Source organism: Sitophilus oryzae, unplaced genomic scaffold, assembly GCF_002938485.1.
Source record: "Sitophilus oryzae breed Bouriz unplaced genomic scaffold, Soryzae_2.0 scaffold_813_pilon_pilon, whole genome shotgun sequence".
Classification (NCBI taxonomy): domain Eukaryota; kingdom Metazoa; phylum Arthropoda; class Insecta; order Coleoptera; family Curculionidae; genus Sitophilus; species Sitophilus oryzae.
In genome coordinates, this window is record NW_022147432.1 from 3280038 (window position 1) to 3299182 (window position 19145).

A 19145-nucleotide genomic window follows, 5' to 3' on the forward strand; every position below is an offset into this window, starting at 1 on the left:
AGTATGTACCAGGATGTATTTCAGGAAAATATTTTACCTTCTATAGGGTGGCTCAAAAAAGTATGAGTGGACTTGGATGATTTTTTTTAAATGGAACACCCTGTATATTATTGCATTTTTGGCTTTCTTTCCGACCACTTTACATAACCCTAAGATATGAATAAATACATTTCGATTAGTTTCAGAGATATTAAAAAATAAATCACAAATATATATTTTTCTGCCCTTCTTAAAAAAATTATTAAAAATACAAGAACTGTTCTGAAATCAAAACTATATTAGGTATTTACTTTAGATGGTCTATACTTACTTTGCTATAAATATGAATATCGTAAATTATACAGGATGTTCAAAATTCTACGCCAAACTTTCTAAAATATAAAATAATTTTTCTTCGTTTTTTTAAATGGAACACCCTGTATATTATTTTTTCAGTAGATGGAGAATTAAAAAATAAACATTTTTTGTATTTACAGTATTTCAAAATTTTTAACGGTTTCGCAGATATTTGCGGTTTTATATTTCATATGGCATTTTCCACAGTAAATTTTTATCAAAGCCACCCAATGATTTTTTCTTGTAATTTACCATTGAAAGCGCCATATGAAATAATACTGCGTGTATCTGCGAAACCGTTAAGAATTTTGAAATACTTTAAATACAAAAAATGTTCATTTTTTAACTCTCCATATAATAAAATAATAATATACAGGGTATTCTATTTAAAAAAAAACAAAGATTTTTTTTTATATTTTAGAAAGTTTGGCGTAGAATATTGAACATCCTGTATAATTTACGATTACCATATTTATAGCAAAGACCATCTAAAGTAAATACCTAATATAGTTTTGATTTCAGAACAGTTCTTGTATTTTTAATAATTTTTTTAAGAAGGGCTGAAAAATATATATTTTTGATTTATTTTTTAATATCTCTGAAACTAATCGAAATATATTTATTTATATCTTAGGTGTATGTAAAGTGATCTGAAAGGAATCCAAAAATGCAATAATATACAGGGTGTTCCATTTTAAAAAAATCATCCAGATCCACTCACACTTTTTTGAGCCACCCTATAGAGGTTAAAATATTTTCCTGAAATACATCGTCGTACATACTTTAGGTTTACACTTAAACAAAATTCTCAAGTATTTTATTCTATGAGCTACAGATGCCCGACGCACTATTGCCGGACCCTGTATATGTAAAAATTAGGTTTTGATTAAAAATACGATGAGCGTAATAATTCTCCAGACGGATCCTGTACAGGGTGGCTCGAATTCGAGGCTCATCATTGGGATTTCGAAAACCGTAAAAGATACAGGATCGGTTAAATGGAGGCCAAGTTGCGCAATTTGATGCTCAATAAAATGCCGTATAGCATTTTGAAAAATTCTGAATACTTCCGAATATATTAATAAAAACGGAATTTTCAATTTTGTTTTCTATTGTTCCCTGTCTGGTTTCCTGGCTTTATTTGTTAAGATAACTTAAAATGAAAAACACATTTTTATGGCCACTTTTTCTGCTCTATAACTCTGTGTGATTAAATATTGACTCTAACATTTCGGCTTCTGGCGACCATCATCAACTTAATTTTTTTAAATACGGACCTAATTTTTTTTTTCAATTTAATTAAATCCTTTCATCACTCTTAAAACACTATACCTATATAGTCACTTTGATATTTGCCGACGTTTCGTACAGAAAATTCCATCACCAGAATATTTTATGCAAAAAAAAAAATAAAATATAAAAATGCAATATGGCATATTTTATTGAGCATCAAATTGCGCAACTTTGCCTCCATTTAACCGATCCTGTATATCTCTTACGGTTTCCGAAATCCCAATGATGAGCGTCGAATTCGAGCCACCCTGTACTATGATTATATTTTTAAAAAAATCTTCTGAATATTTGTGCGAATATACAGAAATTTTCACACCCAAATTAAATGTGTCCGGTTCATAGGACAATACTGTACCCTTAAACCTTAAAGCTTGGCTGTCCTGTCTTGTTAAACATTAGACTACGCGGACTCTTGTCCGAATCAACGTCTCAGCGTGAATAGGAAGGTATCAGGTGGCCGAGGGCCCCAAGAGAAAGCGGGTTGATTGACGGGCGCCCCACAGTCGGGCACCCAAACATCCGTGGGGATAAAAGGGACAATGGGGACCCTCTTAATCGGAACCTAAATGCCTGTCAACGTGTCAAAATTGGTTTCAGTGTGCTGGTTGGCCGGCAAGGTCTTTAATTTTTATTTTGGTGCCACAACGTTTGACATACAATTATTGGAATCCGTAATTATTATAATAGTATAATTTTGAGAAATAATATTTGCCTGCATACATAAAATACCATACTAGTACCGTCAAAAGAGGTTCTATTTTCTGAATCTCCACTTTTTAATTAGTCAATAATGTATCATCAAAATCGGTTGACAAAAAACTTGATCAAAATCTTCAAGGGCAGCATATAATATCCACAAACTTAGGTCGAGCGTGAGGGGATATTTAAATATGGCTGACTTAATTTCCCGTTTATCAGAGCTATTCTCGAAATCTAGCGCACGCTCCACAACAAACTTTTTTCTGAAATTCACAATAATATCACTGTTAATTTAGTTATGGCACAATATCCTTCTAGATTCACTACCTCTGAACACAAACAATTGTAGAAGGAATAATCATCATCATCACCATCATCACCATTCAACCATTTCAAATTATGATAGTCTCTTTGTAGTTGGGCTCATTGTTGTCATTGTTGGCTATCATGATATGGTCTTCTTCTAGGTCTCTTAATTCCTCGTGGGTACCAGGCTGTAATTTTTGTGGCCCAACTGTTGTCCGTCCTTCTAGCCAAGTTTCCTGTCAATTGCCACTTGAGAGATTTTATTCTATAGATGACATTTATTACCTGTTTTTTTTTTGTCGTAACCACTTTATTTATCGCTGATAGTACACATTGGTTGAATGTTTTCTTCTTTAGATAAAGTGGCATTCTAGATTTGAATATAATTGAGTTTCTTCCATAAGATTCTGCCGAGGAGCAAGGGGAAAGACACCACCTACCTGCTGAGCCTTATCCAAGCTCAGAACTCCAATGGAGGTCTTCACAATAGAAATTGACCTCAAATCCAAGGAGGCAATGGAGAAAGAGGGATATATCCTCTATTATAGATTCGGGAGAACAGCGGTATCAGGTCTAAGGAGAGACCAAGTTAAAGAGGTGGAAAAAATGGAGACAGGTCTTCTAGCTTCCAACTCACGGGTACCTCAGCCGGAGACAAGCTCCTCGACTGTAAAGAGCACGGAGGGCCAAACCCCAACCGTAAGAGGGTGTATAACCTCGGAGGAAGAATCTGTTGCCAGAGGAGGATAGGAAATACCCTATCCCCCATACAACTGAGAAATCCTCAAGTATGATGGGTTATAGACTGTATGATGAGTTATAACACAAGGAAGGGAGGCACAATATATATATATATATATATATATATATATATATATATATATATATATATATATATATATATATATATATATATATATATATATATATATATATATATATATATATTTCTGAATTTTATTACATGAATCTAACTGGAATGGATACATATATATATATATATATATATATATATATATATATATATATATATATATATATATATATATATATATATATATATATATATATATATATATATATATATATATATATATATATATATATATATATATATATATATATATATATATATATATATATATATATATATATATATATATATATATATATATATATATATATATATATATATATATATATGTATCCATTCCAGTTAGTTTCATGTAATAAAATTCAGAAATATATCAAAGTGGTATAAAGTGTATAAAGAAGTAGATTTTTTTCGGACCACATTAAACATAGCCGTAAACATAAACATAGCCGTAGTTAATAGTCTTCAAGAAATAAATTTAATAGGTCAATTGTGTAGGCTCTCTTTGTGGTTCTTTAACTGTTGTTTAGATATTAAGGGTTTTCAAGATGTTAGTGTTTGTGGTTTTCAGAAATTTGGTTGCACTACATAAACCTTAAATTAATTCATACTCCAATTTTGAGCGAGAATGAAAAAACAAGAATATTTCGTGTACCAATTGAACGAAAAAAAGGCAAGAGCATACTGTATCTAGAAGGTTTTTAACAAACAAATTGTATAATTAAACGTAAAAAAAGTAAATAACTATTTTCATCGAAAAATGTAAATGTCACTCATTAAAGTCCGAGCTAAAATCGCTAAAAAACTTAACAATTTCTACAATAAATAACACGCTTATAGCAAGATTTTGATTCCGTCATCTACTAGGCAAACAAAAACAAAACTCATCCTGTCATAGTTTTTAAACAAAAATTTCTAAAGTTATTAAACTAAATAGACTGGCTTCTTACTTATCTGACTTGCTTCAGCTAAGAATCCTCCCCCACTCCAATGTTCATGTTAACAACTCCATGTTAACTTAATTCTTCGATTGATTTCTGGTAGTAGAGATCCCGAGCTATGTATTAGGTGTCACGAATATCTATACTAATATATGAAATCCTTAAGTGACTGACATACTGATTAATCACGATCCTACTCAAACCACTCAACGTAAGAAGCTCAATTTTGTCATACAGGTTGATTCTAGGGTGTAGAGGTTCGATAAGAAGGGATTTTTCGAAATTCCAGTTCCAAGAGGGTGAAACCACCCCTCAAATATTACAATATTTTTTATTTAAAAAACTGTCCGAAGTTTCCGAAAAAACGCTTAAACAAAATGTATACAGGGTGTTTCGAAAAATCTGGTCATTCATTTATCACGATCCTGCTTAAAGCGCTAGACGTAAAAAGCTGATTTTTGGAAAACAGATTGACTAGAGTGTAGAAGTTCGATAAGAAGGGCTTTTTCGAAACTCGAATTGTAAGGGGGTGAAACTATCCCTCAAATATTAAAATATTTTTTATTTAAAAACCGGTGAGTTTTTCGGAAAACTCTTAAACACGTATATTTTATTTTGTTTTTTTATATATTATAAGATTTTTTTATAAATTTATACAGGCTGTTTCAGAAAATATGACCATTGAATAATCACGATTCTGCTTAAACTGCTTGACGTGTAAAGCTGATTTTTGGCAAACGGATTGACTGTGGGGTGTAGAGGTTCGATAAGGAAAGGTTTCTCGAATCTCAAATTCCAAGAGGGTGAAAACGCCCCGCAAATATTACAATATTTGTTATTTAAAAAACTGTTAGTCTTTCGGGAAAACGCTTGAACAAGCATAATTTATTTGGTTTTTTTACATATTTTGAAATTTTTTAAAAAATCATACAGGGTGTTCCAAAAAGTTGGGTAATTTCTTAACCACGATTCTGCTTAAACTGCTTGACGTAAAAAGCTTATTTTTGGCAAACGGATTTTTCGAAAGTCAAATTCCAACGAGATGAAACTACCCCTCAAGTATTACCAAGTTATATAATATCGCCATATTGTTGTTTTTCATGCTGACATAAATATGAGAAAATTTTATCCAGTTTGTATGTTAATGGAAATTCTTGCTTTGCTTTATCATCACCATTACAAATGATTAATTCGACGCGAACGAAGTCGCTGGTACACGCTAGTACCTATATATTCTTCTACTATTTTCGTTTATGTCGTTATTTTACACACTTTTATGGTTTCCTAAAAAATGGTATCTAGATATACCGTAAAGACACCGGATTGTCTTTACAAGAGGAAACACTTTCTTATTGTAAAACTTTTGAGAAAAATATATATTTTCTTATATATTATAAGTTTTTTCTTGTTCTAATTATTAATCTCGTTTAATCCCGTTTGTACCTTTCCACATTTTTATTAGTGATGGGATAACTCAAGCGAAAATTCGCTCGAATACTCGATTATTGAAATAACCGACATCGCTCGATTATGAACGAGCGACGAACGCAAGCGATCCTAGAATGAAATAAATTGAAATCCGATTTTAATGTGTCATATACTCGATAAAAAGCCGAGTCAATTTTCAACATACATTGCAGGTAGCAAATTTATACGACGTTATCCATTGCGTATCTGAGGAACAAAATTTTACGACCTACATCGACAATGCTTTGAAATAAACTAAATCAAGGGATCAAGCGAATCGCTTGCAACTTGCCATTCATCACCGAAAGAATATGTGCCCTACGCACGCAACTAACTGCTTGGCGCTTGGCGTTAACGAGTACTTACAACAAGCGACGGTCAAAAAACGAGCGATATTTCGCTCGAGCTATCGCTCGATTATTGCAATCGCTTAAAACTCGAGTAATCCATTATTGAAATTAATCGGTTTTTCCCATCACTAAATTTTATACCGTCTTAAAGAGACCCTACATGCAACTATATGATCTGTATACCAAATTGCACAGATCAGATCTTGATCAAGACCAAATCGATGGCGATCTTTTCACATTACACGTTCACATTTTATCAAAGATAATTTTGTCAATTTATAGTCTAGTACAGTTCCCGCCACGTTTGTGATCTATGCAGTTAAACATATTCAGAATAAAAAATAAAAACACTAAATCACCACAATACACCAAAACACTTTTACTTTTACACTGGACGCGCGTTTCGCTAACCATGTTAGCATCATCAGCAGATGATTATAAACTGTTTAGTTCAGTTTATAATCATCTGCTGATGATGCTAACATGGTTAGCGAAACGCGCGTCCAGTGTAAAAGTAAACGTGTTTTGGTGTATTGTGGTGATTTAGTGTTTTTATTTTGCTGTGTAACACCAAAGGTTCCAAACCTCAACTGTAATATTCAGAATGTTGAGATTTGGACTAAATCGAAGGAATTCACACTTCAAATTTCAAATCTCTCGATATTGTTCCGTGTAGGGCCCTTTTTAGGAAAAATAAAAAAAATATATATTCTATAAATCAAAACACGTTTCTATGGTAATATCAGTTTTATGTTTTCATTCAATGATAGATTGTTATTATTAATTTTGATTAACGTCATCTTTTGATATTTTTTATATTTTAATATACATATTAAAGTTAAATTTTATTTGGTTCAATGCTACGGAAAAAGTATTTATAAATTTTGTGTTTCTTTAATCTGATCCTTTTGCTATTTCAAAATAGCAAAATATATGACATTGATTAAAATTAATATTAACCATCTGTCAAAGAATATAAACAAAATTATATTAGAGAAGCTGATATTTATGTATTTTTCTCTAAAACGGTATTGAAATTTGAAAAAGAATAAAGGGGATTAACCGTTTTAAAACAAGCTATAACGTTGCTTAATTTAAAAATGGATACAGTTTTTCTTAAATTAGTTAAAATCCACTTGTTCAAAATTATTCGAATTTTGCACGCGTACTTAGTATACCCCGACCTTTAAAAAACGATATACTAGTTCGTTGTAAAATCAATAAGGGAGCCAATATTTGGACAGTTTAAAATTTGCATGCGATTGATACTCCCGGTGGAGACTTTTCTATGCTATATGCTATATTTACAATAAAAAAATTTCAAACCCTTGATTTTGAACGCTTTTTTTAATGGGTAATCCGCTAACATCGTCTGCATTCAAAAGAGACGACCATTCGATAGCCCTACGCTTTCGCAGGGTATAATTAGTTAAATTGGGTTTCGTTGTCGACGTCATATTGTGAAAAATTGTTTTTGGCCCTGTGGAAAAAAAGAAAGAAACAATGTGACATCGTGTGACATCTGGAGTCTAAATTTAATCTATATTTTTCAGCGGGCTGTCACAGGGTTTTCATTTATCTTTCTGCTATCAAGAAGTGTTCCCGATCAGGCCTATTAGAGCAGGTTTTAGTTCATTAAAACGCTTCAGATTTAGGAAAATTAATAGGTTTTGCAGTTTATCATGCCATCGTTCATTTTCCTGTTGTCATTATAATATATTGCTTTTTTGGAGGTAATATAAGGATGTTTTTTTTAGATCATAAACAGAAAAGAAAAACAAATAAACAAACTCAACTTTTCTATTTACTAAATGGATATAAAATAAATAAAACATACCACAAAGATAACGAGGAAAATACGCAGGATTTATAACATCGCCATGTACTAACTTTACTTCTTATACAACTAGGCTTTGGTTTTCGTTAAAAAGGCCGTTTTAAAATATTAAAATTACAAATTGCCCATTAAAAACGGAATTTTAGATAGAATAAGTAATATGAAGACTGGTTTCTCCTTGATGCAGTAGAGTTATGTTTCCAGTTTATACCAAAACGATGATAAAAGCGAAATTTATTGTCTAGAGCTGACATTTTTGGTTTGCTAGTACTCTATTCTCCAATTAATTTACGAAGAATCCTAAAAAATACTTTTTTCTATGCCAACTCTCCTCCAATTAAAATATTCGCCATTAAACAAAATGAAAAAGGAAACAAATGAAAAACAAAAACTGTTTAAAATTTATTTTTGTCCGAAAACAAAAGAATGGGAGCCTCGAAACAAAAGAAAGTGATTTTTTCGATTTGCTTTTGTTCCAGATTCGAGGAAACCGATAGGCTGATTGATTCGGTCGAGATCGAAATCAGTCGGTGAGATAAGCCCTGTTTTAAGACAGCTATACTTGATTGTGGATGGCATGGTTATTTTCTGTTTTTGGGAAGGAATTTATAATAGGTAAATTAACTTTTACCATTTTATATAAAATTTAACTTAATAAATATATAGATATTTAAAATCTCAAATTCTGTGCCCAAATGTATTGATTTTTCGAAACAATGCTTAACAACAATTTTAATGAATGATATATCTTTACCGTACAGTATGTCCCCGGATTGTCTTTACGAGAGGAAACACTTTTTTATTATAGATATTTTGAAACAAATGCATTCTTCGTGCAAATTTTTGCTTGTTCTAAAACGGTTAGAATGTAGAATGTTTAGGAGGGGAGTTAATCATCGCGACCTTACAGATCTATTGTGTGTTCCCCTTTCTTGAGTTATAACGAGTTATAACTCATCATACAGTCTCAAGGCTTTAACGAAAGCTAGTATCTGAGACGGCTCCACAGAGGCCAGCTCTCCATCCTCGACATCAGCTGTACCAAAGTTCATGGCACGAATGGTCGTCGTCTCGGCGCACTCAGTGATAAGGTGTTCTGGTGTTTCCCTATTTTCTCCACAGAATCTGCATTCGCCATTGTTTCTCAGCTTCAGCCTACTGAGGTGATCGTTGAGGAGACTGTGTCCTGTTAGAAACCCCGTGACAATCCGAAGATTGTTTTTACTTAAATCAAGGAAAACCTCTGATTGTTCTCGATCGTAAGTTTTGAGGAACTTTTTCTCGAGTGTCTTAAACCGTTGGAGGACACCCATTCCAAGTTACGGATGGAGTCTTCCAGATTCTTCAGTAACGCTTTCAGTTGGTTCCCGTTTGGAAAACAGATCGGTTCTGGTCCAGTTAGTGGAGTGTTCGCTCATTTCCTAACTAGATCATTTGCTTTTTCATTGCCTTCTATCCCTTGGTGAGCAGGCACCTAGAGTAGGAGGACTTTATTTTCTTTGCCTAATTTGTTGAGCTTATCTAGGCATTCTTTGACCAACTTCGAATTGATGGTTACTGAGTTGATCGCGTTTAGTGCTGCTTGATTATCGGATAAGATGGCAATTTCCTGTTTTCGATAGTTCCTATCTAAGATAAATTGTACCTATCTTTCGATAGCGTAAATTTTTGATTGAAGGATACTGGGGTAGGTACCCATTGGTTCGGAGTATGTAGTTTTCGGCCCAAATACTCCTATCCCTGTCCATGCTTTGGTTTTGGAAGCATCAGTATACCACGTTATGGTAGGGTCTTTTATATGTATTTTATATATATTTATATATAAAATGGTTAACTCTGTTTATACTTTTCCAAATTTTTATACCGTTTTAGAGAAAATTAAAAAAAAAAAGTGAAAATATTTTTATAGTTGATTTTTTCTTAAAAGAAAGAAGTCTTAAAACCAAAAGGCGTTTATGGGAATATAATTTCGTTTTTATTCTTTAAAACATAACTGTTGATAGAATTTTGATTAACGTCATATTTTTTGCTCTTTTAAAATGTTAAAAAAGCACAAAGTTTATTTGGTTCAATGCTGCGGAAAGGATAATAATAGTTATCGGAAAATGGTGATACTTTAACAACAGCAAAAAATATGACGTAAATAAAAATTATTAATAACTGATAATAACGGTTTTGTCAAAAAATCAAATCAAAATTATATTACTATAGAAACACCCTTGGATTTTTAGGACTTGGAAAAAAATTAACCATATTTTTATGTTTTTTTTAATTTTCTCTAAAACGGTATGGAAATTTGGAAAAGTATAAACTCGATTAAACCATTTTAGAACAAGCAGAATATTTTATGAAGAATGCATTTTTCTCAAAATGTCAATAACGAGGGGTGTCTCACTATTGGAATTACCTGTACATTTTCTTGGCAGTCGCTGGCAGTCATTGGTAGTCTTATGGCAGTCGCCTATATAACCGCGTACATTAATATAATGTAGTGTGTTCCTTGTATTAATAACATTGTTCATTGTCACAATGTACAACTCATTAATCAATGATTTAGTACATTAATATAATGAATATGTGTTCATTAAAGTTTCAGCATTAAAATAAAGGACGCATTCATTGGGACAATGAACGGCGTTCTTTATATTAATGAAAATCTTACATTAATTTAATAACCAGATTTTCATTATATTGATGAAATTAGGTTCATACTATTAATAAATCAGGCATCAATCTATGATTAACAAATCATTAATATAATGAAAAAAATAATTGTCAAAATTAAACAACTGTTAATAATAAATGTTCATTAATATTATGAACAATATTTTTTCAGTGTTGTTGAGGTAAAAAATATTGTATTCTGCTATCTCTTCAATAATAAATTATATTGATAATCTCTCTTCAATATTATGACAATGTATTAAAGAAGTTAATTTATAACGTAGAATGTACACATCATCATAATATTTATCTATATGAAAACGATAGTACATATAACAACAAATAACTCGTAATATTTTTACTTTACAATGTATCACCTCTAGGTATTTTTTCTTTAATTCCTCCCATTTTCTTGATCCAATACACAAACTTAGGAACACTAAGATACAAACCAGGATACCCAACATCGGCACAATCAGCTCCAAATAAAACTATACCAGCCAAATACCCATCAATAATTGCAGGACCTCCAGTAAAACCTTGACATACATCTTTACTACCTTCAATTTCTTTTCCTGCACACCAGAAATTTGACGTCACCAACTCGCCCATTGGTCTAAACATGGACTCACAAATATGGTTTTCTATGATCGGCACTCTAATAGAATGTAGAGTTTCTAGAGGTCTAATTATTGATATCTCGCTTGTATCAGTACCATAACCAGTTACTGTAGCGTACTGACCTGCGTGGTAAATCACATTCTTGAAAGGTAACTCTACTGGTCTTGCAAAATGATGTGTCAAAGGTTGCCTTGTAAAAACCAACGCAATATCATAATCAAATGAGGTACCATGCTTGTACTTCTCGTGAGCGATGTAATTTTCAATTCCAACCAATTGTCCGGGTTCTTGAAGGATATTTGAACCCACCCTAACGGAGTACTGACTTAGGAGTACCCAAATCATAGGATTAACACAGTGCGCAGCTGTCAAAACGATACTTTTGGTTAATATGGTGCCCGAGCAGAGTTGTTGGTCCAAATGGAAGATGGAGGCTTGGTAAGTGTGGTATTTGATGTCAGCTTCATGTCCTCCTTGGAGTACAGCTCCTATTTTGGGGACGATGTTTGGAAAAAGCGCTAGAGGGCATTCTGTGGCTTGAATTGAAGCCCGAGCTGAAAAAAATATTGTATGACAAAATAGAAACAAAAATATTTAAAAGAGAAATGGCTATTTTAAATTAAATGTAATTTTCATATAAATTGATATAACTGATTACACAGTATACTTAAAATCATTTATATTTGACGTGCTTACCCTGGCTATAAGCGAGGCCGACCAAAATTAATTTCACTATGATCATCTTTCTACACATATTAATCCGAAAATTCGGTTGCTAGTTGTCACTTCGGTGTTTATCTAAATCCCCAACTACACAGGACCGGGTTTGCAATCAATTAGAACAAATAATGTTTATACATTTTCCATATTGTCAAATGGCGATAATTTATGTTATTTTTTTGTAGTTTCCATAGTTTCCAACAGTCATTGTAGAATAGTGTCGTTGTCATAACGCCAATCACAAAGCATTCCCTTTAGACATAAAACGCCATGCCACCTTGTGATTGCTCGAATACAAAATATTTCAATGAATAACTGTACTATATTTTTAATATACATTCAGATGCAAAAAAACGCAACGGAAAAAAATTTTGGTCAAGTTTAAAATGTTATATATTTTTTATTTTAGCCATACCCAAGTAGCAAAATTACGTTGTTCAACGTAATCACAACGTCGCCAGGAGCAACCCAACGTTGCCGGACAACGTCGAAGCGACGTCTAAGCGACCCATATTTGCACCAAAATAGTGGATGTTTTTAGGGTCGCTACAACATCGCCAACGTTGGCGACGTTGTTTGAGGCGACGTAGTACGTCGTGTGCTAAAAGTTGTTTTTCATGCTGATTCGCGATATTTTGGGGTTAGAGTTAAAAATATTCGTCGTCAAATATTACTATATTCAACCATGGGGAAACCAAAATGAATGATGTATGTATTAGAAATGGAATATATTATGCTCCATTAAGAAATAACTAGGTGAATTTAACTTCGACAAATCTGCAAAGTTATGAGTTGAAATTAATCAACGAAAATTAGTTTACTGTTGAAAGTGACCATGATACTTCGAAATATGGCAAAATCCCTTTTTTATTTCCTAGTTTTAATTTTAAAATTATAGTTTACTTGGTTAACCTATTTTTTTTGTTTAAATTTGAGACAAATATAGGAAATCTATCAGGAAAATTAGGTTACAACCCTAACAGATAAGTTTTTTAACGAAATTCGCAGTATTTTGTGGCTTCTGATATTTTGTTCGATTCGTCCACAACGCACGAAAAGACAAATCGTATTAAAATGGCGGAGTTGCCTAAGGCAACCTTTAAAATATCAATATAGTGCATAAGGTGCGGTAACCGACCTTTGGGTCACCTATGCCAACCTTTGGTTCAGAAATTGACACCTGCTTTGACGAAATAGGTCCTCTGAACCCTACCGACATCTAGGAGGTAAATAACAAAATTCCTTCTTACAGTGCTCTTTTTTACCAAGGAAAAATAAAATAAAGAAGAAAGCTGGGTCATCCTTTAGTGGTGGTGGTCACATACTCGTTAATAAGATCGCTGACATTAGATCAGTATTTCTATTTATTTATTGTTTAAAAGCCGTACAGGAAGTATTGTTGATCTTACCATTCAACGTGCATCAATCGGCAGCTCTTTTATACCACAAGATGATAATCCTTTTAAAAGCTAGTTTACAGCTGAATCAGATATATTATTTTGTACACTCCACTGACTAAAAAATGTTTTTATTTTTTGGTCGAAAGGACGTCAGGATGAATTTCAGTTGACTGCTCTTCTGGAGGATCATTATTCTCATAGTATTCCTCCGTTGTATGGGCTTCAGGTGTACTGTTATTTATTTATTTCTATAGTATCCATTGATGATAAGCTACCACTAGTAGCACATTGCGAGGATGTGGATGACGAACCTAAACTCGTTATTTCCACTTCATTTTTCGGACACTGACTTGCTCGCCGACTTTCTTCTAAATACTTTTTCCTTTTTCTATAAAAAGTTGTAGAGTATTTATATACTTTTTTCCTATACATCTTCTTTTAGCTTTACACAGTAAGTACTAAGTACCACAGAAAAAATACCTAACCAATTGCTCTGTGACAGTACAGAATTTTTTGAGGTTAGGTGTAGATAGTTCCGCTTCCACAACAAAAATCGATATCGTCGCGCTCGTCGCCGCAATCCAACGTAGTAATTGGTTATTATTTTTTAAGATGCTTTGGGTCGTTTAATGAAACGTTGTATTACGTTGTAGTTAGTATGTACTTACACTCGTAATTTAAAAGTACGTTGCACAACGTTGTACAACGTTGTTATTCTGTAGTACAATAAACATGCCTTCTGGCGACGTAATGACAAAGTATAAAACCCCACTTCTAACAACGTTGTGCCCTACAACGTTGTTTACCAACGTTGTTAAGGGTCAAAATATACAACTGTTTAAGTGCAACGTCGTAGTGACATTTTGGCTACGTATTTTGAGGTTTGGGTATGCATAGGGCAGGGAAAAGTACCAATTTCAACGTCGCTCGTAGTCAAAACTAGTCGGAAGTCGGAATCTTGTTACTTGGTTATGTTCCCATCTCAGGTTTGGTTTTCTTGAGTTATTTATAAGAGTGTCTTTTCTGTCTACTAGTTCGTTTATGGGCCGTTATTAACATTTCTCGCGAAATTCATTAACTCAGTGGGGGTGAAAGATATCCTCGCAAGTACTTCTAATTCTTGTCTAGATTATACGGGCAATTTAAAAATAAGAACCTTTATTCTTCCGCAAAGATATCCATATGATTAGTCCATAGGCACTAAGTCCCTGGGATATTTTGGTTAGCTGTTTAATTATTCTCCAAATTGGCTGCAAAAATTTGCTGATTACTTTAGCGTTCTGGGGCGGTGCCTCGACTTGCTAAAAAAAATATGTTTTCGAGTTCCATTAGGGGCAGATCATCAATAAGAAATCCAAAGCCTACTAGTTAAAAGTGGCGAACTTTTAAAAATTCTGTATTTTGAAGGGTTTATAACAAAATATCAAGTGTGCTATATTTTTGGAAAGGTAATTTTAAGTTCTTTTCATTTAATTAAAAATATACAGGGTGTCCCAAATAAAAAAAAAATTCTATTGATAACTCTTAAATTATTAATTTTAAAAAAATTACACTTAAACCATTAAATTCTACGTAAAAAAGGGCTTTGGAAAATTTTCCATAGCTAAAAAGTTACAGCAATTTGTTAAAAATGCACATTTTTGAAAAACACCCCGTAACTCCGAAACGGTAACAGATGTCGATGTGCGGTTTTCACCATCATGTTGTTGATAAAAATTGAGCTTATAGAAAAGGGTGTTTCCCTTTAAAAGCGTCCAATTTGGCCCACCCTGTACATTATTTTAGTTTTTGCTAAATTCTTTTTGAGACCTACTTTATTGCTGGCTTTATTTAGTTGATTTTTTAGCAAACTGTATATAAATATATCAATTTTAATTGGTAAACTTAGTTTATTATAAACTTTAGTATCTGACTTATTATACAGGGTTAATCAAATAAATATTTTTTACATTATATTTATAACACCCTGTGTGAGAAGTTCGTGAACAAATTTTCCTAAAACGTTATTTTTCGGTCAGAATCATGTTTCCTGAATATTTTGTTTTTTTGACTCATGCCGACACATGCCTTGGTTAATTTTTAGCAAACTGTATATAAATATATCAACTTTAATTGGTAAACTTAGTTTATTATAAACTTTAGTATCTGACTTATTATACAGGGTTAATGAAACAAATATTTTTTACATTATATTTATAACACCCTGTGTGAGAAGTTCGTGAACAAATTTTCCTAAAACATTATTTTCGGTCAGAATCATGTTTCCTGAATATTTTGTTTTTTGACTCATGCCGACACATGCCTTGGTTAATTTTTTAGAGAAAAATGAACTTGCTACAAACATTTTGCAATTTTTTCAATTATCGTTACTTTTTTATGTTATTCTTCATAATGACGAGGTGGCTTTGGTGACTATTGTTGTATGTTGTATACAACAAATACAATACAATATTAAATATACCCAAAGAGGTACATTCAATAAAAAAAGGTTCATTCAATAAATAGTATATCAAATTTGGGTAACTACCATTATACCCGGTATACCGAGTGCGTCTCAAAAGTGGCTCACCCCTATAACTTTTTAATTTTTTTAGATAAAACAACTATAGGGAAATTAAAATAACTTTGGTTGCACATCATAATACAACCACCAGCAAACTCCATAAGACAACGCATGGTGTCATTGATGACGTGGAACGAAAGTTGTTTTAATTTCCCTATAGTTGTTTTATCTAAAAAAATTAAAAAGTTATAGGGGTGAGCCACTTTTGAGACGCACCCAGTATAGCATTCTGTTTAAAAAAGTCTAACTTCAACCTGGAAATAAAAAAACGAGATTAGGTATGTTAGTATATGACATAAATTAGGATTGATTGACAATTCCATTGTTTTCGGTCACTTTCGGTTTTACCAGAAATGACTACAACTTTTGATTGACAGAAAATGACACTCTGAATAAAATGACATATCATATGTCAACTTTTCACATTTTCGCATATGGTTTATTTGAAGTAACCTGCGGTTCATAACGACAATTTGACTCGAAATACCAAGTGTGTGGTACCAAATTATTCGTAACAAAATGCTTTTTCTAAATATGCTAATGAGCCACACCTCATTCCATTTGAAAAAATTGAGATATGATTAAAAATACGATACTGAATATTCTGTTGACTCGTTTCAGAACTGAAATTGATCGCTGTGTGCGATTTTAAGACACGTGCTAAAGTTTAGAGCTAAAAAAAATATTTTTTTGATAAAATGGATGTCCATGAAACAAAGTCTGAACTATTTGCACCAAGTGAATCAGATTATCTGCCATCTGAAAGGTCCGATTCTATCGATTCTGAAAGTATAGTTTCATTTATCATTATTTTCACTATTGCTACATATATAAGTTAGACTCTTTTTCTTACAAATACTTAGATATCTGACATGTTCTGAATAAAACTGCACTATAGGAAGAAAATCTTATCATTTTATATTGAAGTAATGTAACTCACTTTAAGAGGCAACACATAAAAGATCTTTTTTCCCTTTATCCCGCCTATATACCATAATTATTGTAAAAATCGAAGAAAACACTATTAATAGACAATGTAAAGTCAACAAATCCCTTAATGACGAATAAGAATGTACCGTGAACGAATTTGATCTAGATTGAAGAATGTCCCAATTTATATCTAAAATTTCAAAATATTTTCAGAGATAAATTGGTTCAAGTCCAAAAAAGTATAAACAAACATTCTTAAAAATGTCCACAGTTGTATTTTGAGTTACTTTAGTTTGCAATTATAAAATTTAAAATATAATAAAGCATTGTGTCAAGTTTTCTTCTCCAGCTTATTTTATTTTAACTAAGTAACATTAAAAAACTTTAACTCTCATTTTCTTCATAATTATCTTCTAGGACTTGATCCAGTTCACTTCTGAACCCCTCATATAGGTATGTATGTACAGTGTGTCCCATTTTGGTTGAAATCATACGGTATCTCCGTTAATAGTGAAGATAGAAGGGTGCGGTTTGCACAAACCTGTCTCACTTTTTTGTCAAACGGAAGATGCCGTAACCAAAATTTTCATAGCCCTCTTCGTTTCTGAGCTACAGGGTCTTTTTGAAAATTTTGCAATTTCGGACACCCCCTGTATCTCTGTTATTGTTAAAGCTATCGAGAAGGTGAAAACTGTTTATTGTAGAACTTTTTACATAAAATATAGTGGCGTAGTCTGTCAGTCTACGAAAAGTATATTTTTAAAGATATGGACTAAAGTTATGTTTTCCTAAATGGAACACCCTGTATATTTATAAATTATATGATCTGACTTACCATAAGCTTCTCAAAAATATATATCACTCTATATTTATTTTCACTATTTACTGCAATATTTAAAAGTTTTTATTAAAATATCATATTTATTAGTAGGCCATGATTGAAAAATGATGAAACTAAGGAATTATTAAAAGTATACTGCTATCTGTCTCTTGTTTTATTTTGGAAGCCACTAATAAATTCTTTATATATTAGGGAAACTTAACTCTCTACCGCTATTTGTAAATCTTGGAAGCTACAGCACAGGAAATTTTTAGATATTCCTTTAGCTAATTTATGTGAAATATACTTTCAGCAAGATGAGGTTCCAGCTCACAACTTTGAAAATATTAGAATTTTGCTAAATTGTTATTTCTCAAATGAATAAATTAATCCCAACATATGGAACCAATGAACCCATATGATGGCCCCACCGATTCCCGGATTTATTCGTTCTCGATTTCTGATGTTGTTTTTTTTTTGAAATATGAAGTATTATCTGACAAACGAATCTAAAACAGCGGAAGGAATTCGGACAGAAAAAGTCGATGTTGTCACGTTTAATTATAGAAAAGCAAAGTTGCTCGATATTACCTATAAATTGACTATATTTTAGTTCATTTCATCATACATAATTATATATATGCTAATATGTTGACGTAGTTCTTATTGTAATAATGTATATTTATCTAATTAACAATTTTCGTTCATTCTGCCTATTATAAAAGGTCAAGTATTTCCTTAAGATAATGTCCGCTTAGGGTAAGCTGGCAACGCTGACAAAATTCATCATGGCATCCCGGATTCAGCCAGTCTGATTGGTCAAGATCCTCGCACGTTTTGCCGCCATTACCCCTCAACTTTATGCCCCTTTCTAGGAATAGTAGAAACAGTCATTGCTATTGAAAAATCCAGTGGCGGGGTTATTGTATTGTGTTTTATATCTTTAACTTGATTTGTGTTTATTGTAATTAGTACACGCGTTTTAACAAATATTACTATATTTGGCAAATGACTAAACAAAATGTAGGTACATTTACAGTAAAATAATATTATAAACTTTACTGGAAAATATTATAAAAATTCCTGATATATTTTTATGAAACACCGCACGCTCGTGGATATTTTATGAATGAAATCGGTGATGATTTTAGAAAATTGCGATCCCCTCACCGTTGCCCCGTTGTTTCAGATCCATTTGTCAGACTGTATATTCTGGCAACTACAACAATGTCGAACACCTGAAAAATTAGCGATGGGAACTATCGAATGGTTATTGAATGAATGATTTCAACTATCGAATGGTTTTATTCGAATAAAATCATTC

At 32.3% G+C, this 19145-nt stretch overlaps 1 protein-coding gene across 1 annotated transcript; it reads right to left on the reverse strand.

Annotated features, from left to right (window-relative positions):
* Positions 1-11055: 11055 nt before the first annotated feature.
* LOC115889328 (trypsin-2-like) lies at positions 11056-12263 on the reverse strand. The gene is made up of 2 exons (XM_030909298.1): positions 12085-12263; positions 11056-11942 (listed from the first exon to the last, which is right to left on the reverse strand). Exons 1-2 carry the CDS (start codon positions 12140-12142, stop codon positions 11131-11133), a joined length of 870 nt encoding a protein of 289 aa, XP_030765158.1. The 5' UTR covers positions 12143-12263; the 3' UTR covers positions 11056-11130.
* Positions 12264-19145: the final 6882 nt, after the last annotated feature.